Source organism: Acomys russatus, chromosome 31 (genome assembly GCF_903995435.1).
Source record: "Acomys russatus chromosome 31, mAcoRus1.1, whole genome shotgun sequence".
NCBI lineage: Eukaryota > Metazoa > Chordata > Mammalia > Rodentia > Muridae > Acomys > Acomys russatus.
In genome coordinates, this window is record NC_067167.1 from 28,590,396 (window position 1) to 28,607,129 (window position 16,734).

Consider the following 16,734-nt stretch of genomic DNA (forward strand, 5'->3'; position numbering starts at 1 on the left):
TCATTTATTCATCGTTAAAAACTTAAAAAGCAGAGCCGAGCGTGGTGGTGCACGCCTTTAATCCCAGTACTCGGGAGGCAGAGGCAGGCGGATCGCTGTGAGTTCGAGGCCAGCCTGGTCTACAAAGTGAGTCCAGGACAGCCAAGGCTACACAGAGAAACCCTGTCTCGAAAAACCAAAAAAAAAAAAAAAAAAAAAAAAAAAAAAAAAAAAAACTTAAAAAGCTATTGTCAAATCTTTGTTCAAAATCCAATAAACCAAAACACACCCCCCAAAACATGTTTCTTTATGAAAAATGTTAACCTTAAAAGCCAAGACAACATGGTGAGAAAAGAGAACAGCTAGAAATAATTTAAAACATCAAGAAGAGAAAATGGCACAATGTAGCAAGCGGAGGCATCCAGCCACAGTGAAATTGGAAGTAGCTTCGGGACGAGGTGATTTTTTTTTTTCCGATAGTGCTGTCCAGTGGTTAGCGGCACAACACTGACCAGAGTCAGGCTGTGTAGATGTGAAAACTGATGCTGCCCTCGCCTTTGCTGAGTTAAGACCCACTGCATCAGGTTTCTTGATTATGGGTTAGTATTTTCTGTAGGAATGCATACCACAGAGTTAAGAGTGGACATAGGGTTTTATTTCTAAAGCCACTTCCCAGTTTTGAATTTGTGCAACAGTTTCAGGTGTCTTTGCTAGCAATCATTTCATATTCATACACTCATTCCTTAATCTGAACTAATCTCCCAGTTGATTTATAAAGTAGGTATTAGTATTGTCATTGTAGTAAAGGGGTTTTAGAAATTAAATACTTTAGGCATTTTCGCGGCTGTCTTGAGGTTGTCTAAATTCGACACATACTAAAAGCATATTAAATACTCCTGTCTGACTGCAGAGTTTGTGAGGTTCGCCCCACATTAATACTGTTTTACTAAGTAGGTAAACATTCCTTTTGCTTTTCTATTACCTTGGAAGATGTAATCAATGTGACTATGCGTTCTGTCTGTCTGTCTGTCTGTCTGTCTGTCTGTCTGTCTGTCTCTCTCTCTCTCTCTCTCTCTCTCTCTCTCTCACTCTCTCTTTCACACACACACACACCCCTCCATCCCTCTCCCTCTTTCTTTCTTTCTCAGCCTGAATACAACACATTGGGCCATTTTTTCACTCAGTAATTAAAGGAGAAATGTATGACAAAAGAAAACAACCACAGATTGTGTTTGCCATAGGGTTTAGGATCTCATCATGCTCTGCTTTAGAAAGGTACCGAAAGGGATGTCTGGTTTTGAAGTCAGAGACCTGGTCTACAAAGTGAGTTCCAGGACAGCCAGTTTTACATAGAGAAACCCTCTCTCAAAAACCAAAAACCAAACACACACACACACACACACACACACACACACACAAAAGTGTTGTGTATGTCATTTCCGATTTGCCACTACAGGGTATAAAGATATCTCTCAAGGTAAGCTTTTTACTAAATTTTAACCCCTTTTAGTTAGTTGGTCTAAGATGAGTTTTGAATTTTATTTTGGTCCTTTCAACCTACATGCTAACATCCATGAAGGGTCCAATAGCCTCCCGCATGATCTGATGAAGTATAGCTTTGGAAAAACCTCTCAAATATTAAAATTTTACTGACAAGCTATTCAGTGCAGTGTTTGTTGCCAATGGTATGCTAATGTTGTAAGTGAAGACTCATCAGGCCATAATTGGATAACTTTGATGGGACTGTACTCTCACCACTGAAGTCTAGGGTTACATTCAGGCATAAGTTTTCGGCAGGCTTGTCAACAGTGCTGGGTTCCACTAGCATGCTGTAAACGATGCCGTCTGTCCTGACACACGGCATCACCAAGACAGAAAATGACCCAGGCTTCTTTTGTCATCATCTGGCTACACAGAGGTATTATTGCAAATACATGCCTCTTTGCTTGCTGCCAGGTGCACAGTGATTCATTCCATCTGTGGGTCCTTTCTCATTGCTGAACCAATCAATATTATTTCCTTTTTAAGTCCCTTTAGTTTATCTTCTTTTCAGTGCTCTTTTGCCAAGAGTAATTTTTTTCTATTCTATGGCCTCTGTTAATGTCCTCTTCTCTAATTCGTCACTATTTTAATAGCCCTTTAAACAGTCCAGGGCAAAAGCCAATTATGAAACCACTATATATCAGGAAGGAGACTGTGAAAAAGTTAGTCTAAGAGAGAGTCCAAAAAGGCTGTCCTTACAACACTAATCTATGAGTATTACACTGAACTTTGAGAAATTATAAATAGAATAATAGATAATAAAAACATGGGAGCCTTCTTGGTCACTATGAGGTCCCTGGCAGTCTTGTTTGCTTTGTCTAGTCTATATCCCACTGGTCCCTTCTTTTGTGGCCTTTATGGAAGCCTGAGCTTTATCCATCATTCCACGTCGTTCACATGCTATAGGCCTCCTCCAGGAATTAGTGTCTGGATGACTTGGTGGTAGTTGTCCTGTATCCAAGGCGGGGAAAATCAGTATGTGTTTCTGTATTGGTCCTTGTAGCTCCCTCCTTTGGTTGCAAGTAGAGGGAATAAAGCAAAAGCGGTTGTTGAAAAGTACCTTAAGACCGTGTTCTAGATGATGCCCTTTCTGGAAAATTGTAAGTAACTGTGTCTTTGAACTACATGGTTTCTGATTGTTGGCTGCCCCCCTCTTTTTTTTTTTTTAAGATAGTTTATCTGAATCACCCTGATATTTTAACTTTCCTTCTCACACAAATGACTGAGCCAGGTCTTCCACTGACAACGGACATAAAACCACCTGTGTAGGAATAGGCAAGGCACATGACACCCAGACAACGAACCTAGCTCCTCTCAGCTTTTCCCTATAAAATGCTACCTTCTGAAGGTACTTGAGTTCTGCATCCTGTCTGTCTTTTATCTTGCTTTTGTAAATATAACAGAACAATCACTATTCAGCTGCAGGGATTGCTGCCAAATTCTGATTATGTTGTTGACCACAGCATATATAGTTTACCATGGTGATATCGGAGTGTGGTAAGATCGGCCATCAAATGAGGAAATGTTCCACACAATTTTAAATCCACGAGTCAAATCAGCTTGCTTTCTCATTACTCCATATATTGGCTACAATTAACCAAACCAATGAGTTTATAGCCAAACATGTTAACCTAAGAGATTTGTTATTCAAATGAGGCTAATTGTAGCTTTTTAAAATTTCCTATATAGAGGTGACAGAGGCTGGCTCTTTAGGCAGCAAACACTTCCACGACCTAAGGAGACCAACTGAAAGTGGTGGGACAATCCACTGTCTTGTGCCTACAGTGGTTACGAACTATATTGTAGCTCATGGTGCACTGAGCAATGACCCAAGGTCAGCACCATCCATAAACTTAGTTTTTGTTCAAGTAATGTTCCGGGGATATGCCCACCTGAGTATTTTTGTTAGGTAATTTAGAGTTTTTAAGCTGCTGAACATAATTAAAAATTTGTGTTCCCTTGAGTGAAATTCTAGGGAGTCAGTCAATGAAGTAAAAATGCTTTTAGTCTTTGATTATAATTCATCAAAAGAAGCTATCAGGGAGAGATGGCTCAGTGGTTAGGAACACTTTTCATTGCTGAGAACACAAGTTTTGCTCCCAGAACCCATATAATGGCTTATAACCATCTCTAACTCCAGTTTCATGGAGTCTAGCACCCTCTTATGACCTCCCCGGGCACCAGGCATGCATGTGGTTCACACACAAGCACATACACATACACACACACACACACACACACACACACACACACACACACGCATGCACACATGCTCATCCATAAAAGAAAGAAATCTAAAAAAATCAAAAGCCACTAAACTTTGAACAATATAAAAATTACAAATTTCTGACCATTGGCTAGATCTGGGTAGGGGTTTAAAGTTTACCGCCTGTATTGTCCTTGGCTGGTGCCTTAGTTTGACCGGGACCCCTGGGCCCAAATCTGCCTATCATAATGTTCTACTTGTAGGTTTCTAGGATGCTCTGGATCCTTCTACTTTGCTATTCTCCCATGCTTCTCTCATCTAGAGTCCCAATAGGATGTCCTCCCCTCTGTCCCAGTTTCCTGGTAAGTGAAGGCTTTTGCGGGACATGCCCCTTGGGCTAATATCAGATATAAGTGAGTATATACCATTTGATTCTTTCTGCTTCTGGGTTAACTCACTCATTATTTTTTTTTTATTATTAATTTATTCTTGTTACATCTCAATGTTTATCCCATCCCTTGTATTCTCCCATTCCTCCCCCCCCCCATTTTCCCATTATTCCCCTCCCCTATGACTGTTCCTGAGGGGGATTACGTCCCCCTATATATTCTCATAGGGTATCAAGTCTCTTCTTGGCTACTTGCTGTCCTTCCTCTGAGTGCCACCAGGTCTCCCCCTCCAGGGGACAATTCAGCTATTAAAAACAAGGAATTCCAGAAATTTGTGGATAAATGAGTTGAGTATAATGAGTGAGTTTGTGTCCACTCATTATACTCAACTCATTTATCCACCAATTTCGGGAATTCCTTGTTTTTAATAGCTGAGTAGTATTCCAGAGTGTATATGTACCACAGTTTCTTTATCCACTCTTCTACTGAGGGACACTTAGGCTGTTTCCATGTTCTGGCTATTATGAATAAGGCTGCTATGAACATGGTTGAGCAAATTTTCTTGTTGTGTGCTGGAACATCTTCTGGGTATATTCCAAGGAGTGGAATAGCTGGGTCTTGAGGAAGCCCTATTCCCAGTTCTCTGAGACAGCACCAGATAGATTTCCAAAGTGGCTGTACTAGTTGGCATTCCCACCAGTATGAAGGAGTGTTCCTCTCTCCCCACATCCTCGCCAGCATGTGGTGTCGCTTGAATTTTTGATCTTAGCCATTCTGATGGGTGTAAGATGGAATCTCTTTCTCATGTACTCTGGTGCCTCACATTTGACCATGTCCCCTGGAGGGGGAGACCTGGTGGCACTCAGAGGAAGGACAGCAGGTTACCAAGAAGAGACTTGATACCCTATGAGCATATACAGGGGGAGGTAATCCCCCTCAGGAACAGTCATAGGGGAAGGGAATAAGGGGAAAATGGGAGGGAGGGAAGAATGGGAGGATACAAGGGATGGGATAACCATTGAGATGTAACAAGAATAAATTAATAAAAAAAGGGAAAAAAATTACAATTTTAATCTTACTACATCAAAAAAACTCTTCAGATAATGTATCTTCAGTTTTTGAACAAGAAGCATATATATAGAAATTAAATTATTATTGCAAGTCACAGAGCTAAGGTTTAAATCCAGGGCTTGAACCTTCATTTGCAGCACATTAGTTATAGATTTCTGGGATAAAATGCTGGAATCCTGGTCAAACACTTGATGATTTAAACAATGTGGGCATTGGCTTCCTCATTTGTAAATTGGAGCAAAAAGTACCACTTAACCCAGGGTTTCTGATTCCTGGTACAACTGACATTAGTCAAGCCCAATTTCTGTAGATGCAATTGGAAAACTGGTAAAAGTAGAATTAAATAAAAGAAAAGAATGTAGTTTTGAGTAATTTTCTAGGGAAAACATGATCACGTTATTTCTCTTTAATGATGACCTTTAATGTATGCAATTATATATTTAAAGAACCAGATGTCTTTTTATTTAGAATATCATCAAGGGACCAACATTTTAAGAAAAGTTGTAGCCAGAAGTGAATATAAGCATCTGTCTTTTAAAAGAATGTTGCAAACACCATTTTCCTTTAAAAAGCTGATTTACTTTAAAAAAAAAAAAAAGCCTTGGTTTGATGTATGTGCTGGACCTTTACTCACTGTTATCACCATACAAACACACTGAAATCATAGTTAAAGGCTGGAGAGACAGTTTGCTGGATAAAGTGTCCTAGGTTTTGGATGCCCAGATGCCTTGTTAACAGCTTAAAAGGCACAGTGGTAGTTGTCTGCAATCCCAACACAGCATCCCTGGAAAAGACTGGCTGGCTACAATTGGCAAAATCCGAGGGCTCTGAATTCAGCGAGAGACCCTATCACAATAAATATGGTAGGCAATAAATTGAGAGAGACATTATTCCAACTCTCAGCCTCCACATGCCCATGGGCACTAGTGCACGCTCATCTGTATACAAATGCGCACCTCACACAGGTAAAAATGCACGATACATGCACAGATGCTACCTACGCACAGAGACATGAAAACTAAAAATTATAGATAAAATAAATTACAAAATCTTACCCAAAGTTTTAATAGGGTCAGAGTAATCAGAGTCAGTAAATTGTCCCATGACATTTGTGGCTCTAAATTTAAACCTATAAAAGAAAAAAAGATGCATTCTAAGATATTTTTTAGGTGTTAGTGATCAGTATTGTTTCCTGATTTCCACCCTCGGTCCTACTATCCTCTCCCTTTCTATTCCAAAATATTTAACGAATAATTATGAAAAACAATAGTTCATTCAAAAAATTAATTTACAAGACATAAATTTAGGACTAAGTTACCATAAAGGAAAATCTATATGATATCAAGTGAATAATTATCTTGCTGTCGGCTCACTGAATTTGATGGAAAAGTGAGTAGGATTTTGACCAAACTCATGAAACAGCAGTATTTGAAGAACGTTACGTAAATATTCTCACTCATAGATGTATTTAGGAGGAATTATTTAAAATTAGCAACAGCATGGATATGATAATTAACAAATTTAAAGCAAAGTAACTCTTACATCATAATTTGGAAATATTATAAACTCAAATGACAAAGATTATATAGAATTGTCTTGTTCACATATACTCAAATTAGAAACAATATTTCTTATTTTTATTATATATCAAGTTGTATTTAGCCTTTTCACAAGTTTAGAACAGAAAAGGTACAGAAGTTCATCCTTGAAGACACCTGAAATTACCTAACGTGAAAACTAAAACACAAAAGCTATTTAAGTGTGTAAAACAAATAGTTTTCAGTGTGTGACTAGCTCTCCAACATTGACTCTTATGATAACATTTATTACGAAAACAATCTTTTAAAAACAAATATGCAAAAGAAACAATGAATAGGAGTAAACATGAAATTTGTTATGTTTAGTTCCTATAATAACCAAAAATTCAACTAACTGTCTTTGATAATAAATGATAAAATATTATTTTTAATTGCCCAGTTTTTCTAAAATTTCTGATTCTAACTCAGCCTAAAACATTCATAAGGAATTTCAAACATTTTAACTAGCATGCTGAAATGTGAGCACCTGCATTTTAAAAAATTAGTAATAACAGAAAGATTTTGAAGAATTAAGGCTAAGTTTCTCCTAAATTATAGCCTCACTTTAGGAAATCATGTCAACAATTAAATAGAAAATAATAAAAATGGATTCAATAAGAGTCAATAAAGCCTTCACAAGATGTTTGATGAGATAAAAGAGAGAGCTGTTGGAATTAGCATCATAAATGGAAACCTTAATTAATGGAGAGATGATGAGACCGTTTCTGAAAGCCTGTACGTCATCGTCCATGGCAAAAGAAGCAAAACACTGAGTTCCAGCACATCAGCTACAACATTCACTATAGAAACAACTAAGTCCTCCCACTTTGCATGTTCTTCACTGCTGTGAATATTGCTTTTAATCAACTTATCACATCAAATTATACTTCCTTTCAGGGTTGTATGCCATTTCTATAATACCCCATGTCTGTGCTATGAATGGATGCTTCTTTGTCTAGCTCTTCATTTCCTGTTAATGAACAACTAGGCCCACTAGCCACAAGAGATGTCCTTTGCTCACCAGAGAGATGAAAGGATGGATGGATGGGGAGGTGACCTGTACTAATGAACTTATAGTGTAGTGCATGATTGACATAAACCATACTTACAAATATTGCTTTTTTGGTTTCAGAGGTCCATTGCAAATTTTCTCTTCATTGCCAGGGATCATACAAGCATTGTCAGCACCTATCACATAGATTTCTTCATTACCACTGAATTTGGTCTTTCCCTCTTGACACGGGGGATTAGGAAACCCTTCGTTTGTGAAATACGGCCTTGCTTTGTTAAAATATGCATCATACCACTTTGTCACATTTCCATCTTGCTGAGCTAGAAGAGGGAAAGAAAAAGAACATTTATCCCAAGTCACACTGAAGAGATAGTCACATCCATGCAGCACTTTCATGCTTCCATGGAGGAACTCTAGCTGCACCAAGAGCCATGCTATGAACCACCAGGACAATTGAGCTTATGAACCAGGACAGTTCTCCGTCACACAGGAATGTGAAGTACTGTTGTGGGGCCTCATGTATCAAGTAGACCAGTGGTTCTCAGCCTATAGTTCACAACACCCTTGGGGGTGTCAAATGACCCTTTCACGGGGGTCTCATATCAAATATTTTGAATATCAGATATTGAGTTACAGTTACAGTTATGAAGTGGCAGCAAAATATTTTTACAGCTGGGGTCACCACAACATGAGGGACTGTATTAAAGGGTCGCAGCATTGCGAAGGGTGCGAACCACTGAGGTAGACAGAAAGCATCCATCAGCCAGTTGTCGCTAGTTTTCATATTTCCGAAGATGCTATCAAGACTCTATCTTGCCAAAAATCAAATCAGTTCAACCAGCATACATGATAAATAAACCACACACCTTGATTGGGCTTTTCCTCAACTGAGCATAATATTTTATATAGAAATTATTAACATGACTACTGATAATATTAATACTCTATTGACAATCTTATGCTGTATAAGGAGCTTAAGTCAACTCTATGTGTTAATGTTGAGTTGAACTCTCTTCACTCTTCAGAAATGTACATTACACAATCTCCCGAGGTAGACTGAAATCTGAGATACCTCCTGTCTCTGCCACAAGTACTTGGACATTTTTGATTGGCCCATGATCATCGTTGTAGTAGCATATTGGCATTCTGATTGTAATTGTTGTGGACGTGACAAGCAGCTTTCCTGTGGCGTCATGAATAGGAGTTGGCTTTGTTTTTGGTCGTGCTGGAGCTATAAACAGTAAAATATGACTATATATAATGTTTTTCCTGAGCAGAAAAAAAATACTTCAGATTTTCACTTTATTTAGGTAACTAACAGAAAACAATGATGGCACATGCAAATATCAAACTAGACAGTTGTGTCTGGGTACTGTAGATATATAATAATTATTATCTGGTGAACATATAATTATTATACTTGAGACTTGCCTGAGAAGCTGAAGCCCAGGTGCAACTGTTCGGGCATGTGACTATTTTTCATGTGTTAAAATACTCAGAATATAAATGCTATCACTAATTATTTTCAAAAGTCATTTACATCTCATAATATTTTTGTGTTATTTTTCTTTCACTCTTGTTAGCTGTTTAATTTCTGTTCCTGTCATAGCAGCAGTCTTCCTACTATTCACCCACGTCAAACATCTAGATAACCATTTCCCTTATTGTTTTTAATAGTCACATTTATCAGATAAAATTTCACAGATCCATACAGAATGAGTTTTTACTGTTGGGTTTTTCTAATGTGGATACACGTACACGGGAATTATCCTGAATATTGGTTTCTTGTGTGAGTCTTCCCAGACAGAGGCACTATGTTAACACTTGCTTCTTAGTGACCACAGTAAGTGGTACAGCTGCGTAATAGTTCTACCTGTCCAAGGATGGTAATTTACTTTTCTTATTGCTTTCAGCATTTTTCTGCAATAATTAACCTCAAACAGCTGAACTTATATTTTTGCCTTTCATGTCTATAGATGAGATTCATCCCAAGCAGTAGAATTTAAGAAATGTGCACTTTTAGATTTGCACAGAGGTGGTGTACCTATAATATATGTGTGCAGGGGCACAAGTCTGCAAGTGTGTTTGTGTGCATTAGACAGCCTGAAGTCAACGTTGCGTATCTTCCTTGATCATACAATAAGATGAGGTACAAGCTCTTTATATCAAGGCCGGACAGGGCTTTTCTTAAACATCTGAAGGCTATTTGCTTTATTTCGTTTTTAATATTCCCCTAGGTGATAGAAAGAGCAGAAGCTAACAATTGCTTTCAATATCTGGGCATGCAGTTACTGGTCGAATAGGCTTAAATTTCTCCTGGGGTTTTGTGAAGAATTTTACTAACATACCCGCCAGAATAGTGAAGTGATAGATTTGCTTTAGAGTTAAAATTACAAGGTTTGTTATATGGGAATTTAATGGTAGTCACTGTTTGATCACCTGATCAACTTCTAACGTCAAAATGTAACTTCTAACACAGAGATTAGTTAAGGAGGGTGCCTGGACTCAGTTTAGGCATAGGTGAATTTGAAAATCTCTTTCCAGTAAAAACAAAGTTTAATTGAAAACTTTTAGTGCAGGCATTCTCTTCAACAATAATTCATGTCATCATTTAGATTGTTTGAACTATACTTTCATTATACACAGATCATTCCTTGATGTGTGCATATCACATGCATTACAGACAGATTAGCAGCCTGCAGGTCACTCAGATGACAATCGAGATCTGGTTAAGGAAACAAGAACTTAACGGGAGGCAGCTCATTTATACCTTTAATATCCATGGTTATTCGCATCTGCACTTTTGGCCCGGCGCCAGCACTGTTGATAGCATAAACCTGGAACAAAGAAAGGCATTACCACTACTCCAAGCTGCCTTTCTATATATGCATAAGTGAACATGCTTACAAACAATTTTTAAAATGATCTCTCCTTAAGAACATTTGTATGCTGCCTATTAACTGTATTTTCTCAAGCCCATTTAATACTACATATATGAATTCAGGAATTTCTTACAATTGATATTCTGGTACTAATTCCTGAGACTAAATGCTCAGTGACTCAAAGGTTCCCATCTCAAAGACCAGGAAGGGTCTGCTGCCATTTGAGCCCACAGGAAAAACGGAGGAGAAAACCACAACCATGCTTAGACCAACTCTCCCTCTACCCTAACATCTGTTACTTCTCTCTGCAGCTAGCACATTTTGCCATCCTTTAAATCCATATTCAAGCTCTTCTTCTTGCTCCTTAGATGAAACCTAATTCCTCCTGCCTCCCTATTTTCCTGTATTAAATCATCCTCCTGAAAGTTGGCCTTTATGCCCTTCTTCACCCCTGCCCCAAAGTATCTGATGCAGAACCTGCATAATGCAGCATACACACATAAAACATTTCTGTTTGTGTACACAGGAGGTGATTTACACAAATGTGAATTCTTTCAATTAGCTTTGTGCTCAGGAAGCTGGAGACACTGAGTCCTTGCCTTCATCTCATCTTGCTGAACAAAACAAAGATGCCATTGGTAGTCTAACTTCCTTCGATTTAGTAAACACAATTTGCCAATGTAGTGTATTCTTTTTAATTAACTCATTTTATATATTAATGGGCCATTCATTTTACATGTCAATATTAGGAACTATTTTTGTTAAATTAAACTGATAATAATGTATGCTATATGATAGCTATAATAAATATACCACTCCTATTAAATGTGGTTAAAAAATAACTAAAAACAAAAAAGTGGTGTCATTTGTAACCTTTCTAAAGGAACTATTCCAATTGATTTTCAAAAATGATACAATTTTAAATTTAACTGTGGTGATAAGTGAAAAAAAATGGGCAGTACTTCATAAACAGCAGGATGCATAAAAGTTACTTTAAAAATATTTTAAAATACAAATGTTCTTGATAAACTTTAATGTCCTGAGCTGTTTATATAGCAATTTTCAAGCAACTTGCAAAATGTTGCATCACACATTTGAAGAGGTTTTTCAGATGGACACAGAAGCCAGGACTTGAACTCGGGTTTAAATTACCACTCACCTTCTAATAGGTATTTTATCAAACTTGTCTACTTAACTGGAATTTCAGCAAGAACCTCATTCAGGTAAGATACAAAGTTGAAGCAAAGAACATATTTACGTATTGTTAACATTCTTACAACTAAATTGACAATTACAAAGAATTTCTCTGAGTTGGAAAGTTATTACAGGGATTGCTATATTGGATGCTGAAAGCTTAATCTTTAATTTCACCAAAACAATTTTACTTGGAATCCCTAAGGTGTGACACAAAATAAGTATAGACCAAAATAATTTGGATATATATTCATGCATGTTAACTTGCACACATTTTTGTGCCTGTCTCATATTCTTTGTAAAATTAATGTTAACCTATCAACAGAAAAAGAAGTATTTAGAAGAATCAATGTCCTCTTTCTACCACCTCCTCCAAAATTGGCTTTTGCATGTTTCATTTATAATTTTCTTTCAAGTATCTGTCTCTGTGCATGGCCCTACTCTATTAGGTTCAACATGCATTTTCCTTCTTTATTTCTGGGTGCCCACTATTCTTGTGCAAGGATTGTAGTTCACTGTACTTGGTATATTTTGGCAGGAAAACAGACTGAGATGTGGTAGGCATACAAAGTGCAATTTATTAGAGCGCTGACTCTATAAACTGTCTTAGACGGTCAGTAAACAGTTAAGTGCTGTGGCTGCTTACGCTGATGTTGTAGGTATGTCCACCCTTCAGTCCTTCTAACATTGCAATGACAGATGTGTCTGTCTTCTGGACAATGCTGAGGTTATGAATCTCGACAGCAGTAGGGTCATCTTCTCGGTAAACCAACGCTTGATATACTTGGATATTTCCATTGGGTTGAGAAGGTGGAAGGAAGGTTAACTGAAATTTTGTTACTTCGTCTGGTATCTTCTGAAATGTCATATTATTAGGTGGGTCCTTAGGCACTATAAAATGTTGAAAATTATAATTTTAAATGTATTATGTTACACTTGTTTAACATCGATATTATATATATAAAATATATAAATATAAATTTATTTCCTCCAAACATCTGTTATTAAAGACCAATTACACATACTATATAAATCATGTATTATGGATTCTAGAAAAGCGGTCAAGGAATTACTTTATTTCCTAGAAATTCTGCTGCTACTTCAGTTTGTTTGTTTACTTGGTGCATGTGCTCTGTGCTTGGGACTGGGTATTAAATCCAGCCCCTCCCCTTGCATCTCCGTCCAGCCTCCACAGACTTCTACAGAGTGTGCTTCCCTGACTTTTTAATCATTTTATTTAAAGAACCACACAGACTCACAGGAAGTTGTCACAAGAGGAACAGAGGCCCACATAACCTTTGTGGAACTCCCAGAAGTGACATGGCATATGGCTTTTTTCAGTGTCAGGCCAGAGAACAGGCATCAATGCAATGCTGGTGGTAGGACAAGAGCCTTTATTCTGACTTCATCACTTTTCCAATGGTTTTGTGTGTCATGGCTTCATGTGTGACTTACTTTTATGGAATCATAAGCCATACATATGTTTTTGTAATCACTGATGTGGAAAAGATAAAACTAGCTCATCACTTAAAGAAGCTCTTACCTCTGATGTCTTTGTACTTTACCACATGCCTCCCTGTAAAAGCAATCAACCTTCATCTGATTTATATGTATCAATGCTTCATCATTTCCAAAACATTATTATTTGTTGGGAGAGCCATGTGGGTGCCATGGTGAGCACACGGAAGGCACAGAACAGCTCACAGGATTTTGTCCTGTCCTTCCAACATGTGGGTCCCTGGGATGCAGTTCTGGTCATTAGTCTTGGTAAAAAGTATCTACACTCACTAAGGCATCTTCCCAACCTCAGTCTCCAATCATAGGAGAAAGGGACGGCATTCCTGTTTGTCACCAAGAAGTGTTTCTTTTTGAAGCTTAACAGGATTTATTTAGCATAGAAAAACATTTGTGCTGTCTACAGTTTTTTTTCATTACTAGTAAGGTTGACATTACTATCCATGTATATATAAACACACGTTTTTGATTCTTTATGATCATTGTTGACTATCGATTGTTTGCCCATATGGGAAGTATGGGTTTAGTTTTACAAGAGACTTGGCAAAGCATTTTCCCATGTCTCTATACTACTTTATATTCCCATTTTCAAGTGTCAGAGTTCAGGTTACATCTTTACCACCATTCGGTATTATCGCTACTTTTTAAATTATTATGTAATTCTGAAACAGAACCTGCATGGTTACAGGATTTTGTGGATTTAATTTGCATTTAGCTAGGGCTGATGGTGTGTTCATTTCTTAACCATACCTCCTGATGGATGAAATGTATCTTTATGTCTTTTAACAACTTTCTAACTGGATTCATTAATTGCCGAAATTTGCAATATTCCAGATTATTTGGCCAAGAATTAAAACTCAGCAGGGTGGTTACACTCATTAATGCATACTGGCTATGATAGCATGCATAAGACTAGCAAAAGCCTAGGCCAGTCCAAATTACAGCATAATGAGGGGGAGGTGGGCACAGAGTCCCACCCTAACCAAAGAGCTGTTAGCAACAGTCAGCTGCTGACCAAAGAGCTGTGAGCAACAGTCAGCTGCTGACCAAAGAGCTGTGAGCAACAGTCAGCTGCTGTGAAGAAATGCTCAGAGTTCTCCAAAATTGTGAGCCATAGTAAGGTGAGTACATAGAAGGCCGCATATCCAAGAAGTATTGAGCAACACACATTAGCCTTGATGAGATAGGGGAAGAAAACGGGGGGCAAAAGGGAATGGGGTGTATGTAGGAAGAGTTGGGGTATGGCAGTAAATGTGATCAAAACTCATTGTATGAAATGCTTAAGGAACTGATTTAAATTTTAAGAAAAAAAAACATGGTTTTTTTTTCCTTTTAGAAGAATATTTTAGAGGAGACAGTAGCCAAATAGGTGAGGTTAAGGGTGCCACATATGGTCAAAGTCAACTGCCGCAATGACACCCATTGCTCTGTTTTATACTCTGTGCCAATAAAATATTCCCTTATTAAAACAGCACAAACCACCCATTAAAAAAAGCAGCTTAGTATGTCACTGATTGTAACAAATTATTAAATAAAAACATGAGAAAACATCATTTTAAGATTGTAGAGATACTGTTCCTTACATCATACAGTCCAAATGAATTTGTACATCTATTATGATCTGAATAATACGGAAACAGTTTTTTTTTTTTTCAAAATTTCCAGGGAGGAAGTCTTGAGGTGTGGGCTCACAGTGCAGACCCTCAAGCTCTGTGAGCCTCAACCTTCTTTGTATAGACAATCTTGCAGCTCCTCTCAAATGGTGAGTAAAAAGGCAAGCAAAAAAAAAAAAAAAACAAAACAAAAAAAACACACCTCACATCATGTTGCAGAACATCCCATGTTAAGTAGAAAGTTTTATATGCAAAATAAAGCTTAGTTTGGTTTAAACAGTTTCCCACTTGCTTTTTTACACATGTACAATATTTAAGAAATATATCCTTTTTTTAAAATAGAAAGTGTTTCTGTAAATTGAGGATCAGGCTTAAAGCTGAATAAGGGAAAGAATTCTCTCAATATTGGCAACAATTTCCTATCCCCAAATCACACATTGCTTTACATAATAAGTGCTATTCTCAGAGACTTGGGCTTTGCTTTTGTTGTATATTTTTTTCATGTTGCTGTTAATTACCACCTAGGGCATGGGTTCTCAACTTCCCTAACGTCTGACCCATTAATACAGGTCCTCATGTGGTGACCCCAGTCATGAAATTATTCTATTACTACTTCACGACTGAAATTTTGCTACTATTATGAATCATAATGTAAATATTGAATATACAAGGTAACTGATATATGACTCTGGTAGGAGTCAGGACCCACAGGTTGAAAAACACTGCCCTGGGGCAAGATAGGTATATACGATTTGACGAGCCCTGCTTTGTGGTATACATGTGAGTTTATTCACCAACTCTTCCTTCACAGAAAAGTGCCAGGAAGAAATGCCAAAAGCAAAAATGAAATACAGGTGACCTGTTTGATAGTTGGCAGTGAAATAGAAATAAATGGAATCTCGGAATATGAGAAGGAAAAGTACCTTGCAAATTAGAGTCAACAGTTTGCATTAAACACTGGAAAACATAGTACAAGAACGAGACTTGCTAAGTGAAGACATATCCCTTGGGCTAGTGTCCAGATATGAGTGAGTACGTACCATTTGACTCTTTCTGCTTCTGGGTTAACTTACTCATTATGATCATTTCTAGTTCAATCCATTTGTCCACAAATTTTGGGAATTCCTTGTGGAAAGTGGGATAGAGGGGAGGACATCCTATTGGGACTCTAGGTGAGAGAAGCATGGGAGAATGGGGAAACAGAAGGATCCAGAGGGTCCTAGAAACCTACAAGAAGAATATTATTATGGGCAGATCTGGGCCCAGGGGTCCTGCTCAAACTAAAGCACCAGCCAACGACAATATGTGCAGTAAACTTCAAACGCCTACCCAGATCTCGCCAATGGACAGGACATTCTCCACAATTGAGTGGAGAGTGGGGTCTGACTTTCACACGAACTCTGGTGCCCCATATTTGACCACGTCCCCTGGATGTGGAGACCTGGTGGCACTCAGAGGAAGGATAGCAGGCTACCAAGAAGAGACGTGATACCCTATGAGCATATACAGGGGAAGGAGGTCCCCCTCAGTCATAGTCCTAGGGGAGGGAGTAAGGGGGAAAAGGGAGGGAGGGAGGAATGGGAGGATACAAGGGATGGGATAACAATTGAGATGTAATATGAATAAATTAATATAATATATTTTAAATAGAACAAGACTTGCTGAAAACTATAGTTACCTCCTCTATGTACCTTAGAGACAGCAACAAACAGACCATAGCAACACACCCCTTCACCTCATTGTTCCCATGACAT

At 38.0% G+C, this 16,734-nt stretch overlaps 1 protein-coding gene across 1 annotated transcript in view; it reads right to left on the minus strand.

Annotated features, from left to right (window-relative positions):
- Ptprq (protein tyrosine phosphatase receptor type Q) overlaps nt 1–16,734 on the minus strand; it is a 185,832-nt gene that overhangs the window by 41,698 nt on the left and 127,400 nt on the right. The window contains exons 29-33 of the mRNA XM_051139929.1: nt 12,499–12,743; nt 10,547–10,613; nt 8,849–9,007; nt 7,874–8,096; nt 6,243–6,316 (exon numbers count right to left, since the gene is read on the minus strand). Coding sequence (XP_050995886.1) covers nt 6,243–6,316; nt 7,874–8,096; nt 8,849–9,007; nt 10,547–10,613; nt 12,499–12,743 — 768 coding nt within the window. The remainder of the gene's footprint in view (nt 1–6,242; nt 6,317–7,873; nt 8,097–8,848; nt 9,008–10,546; nt 10,614–12,498; nt 12,744–16,734) is intronic.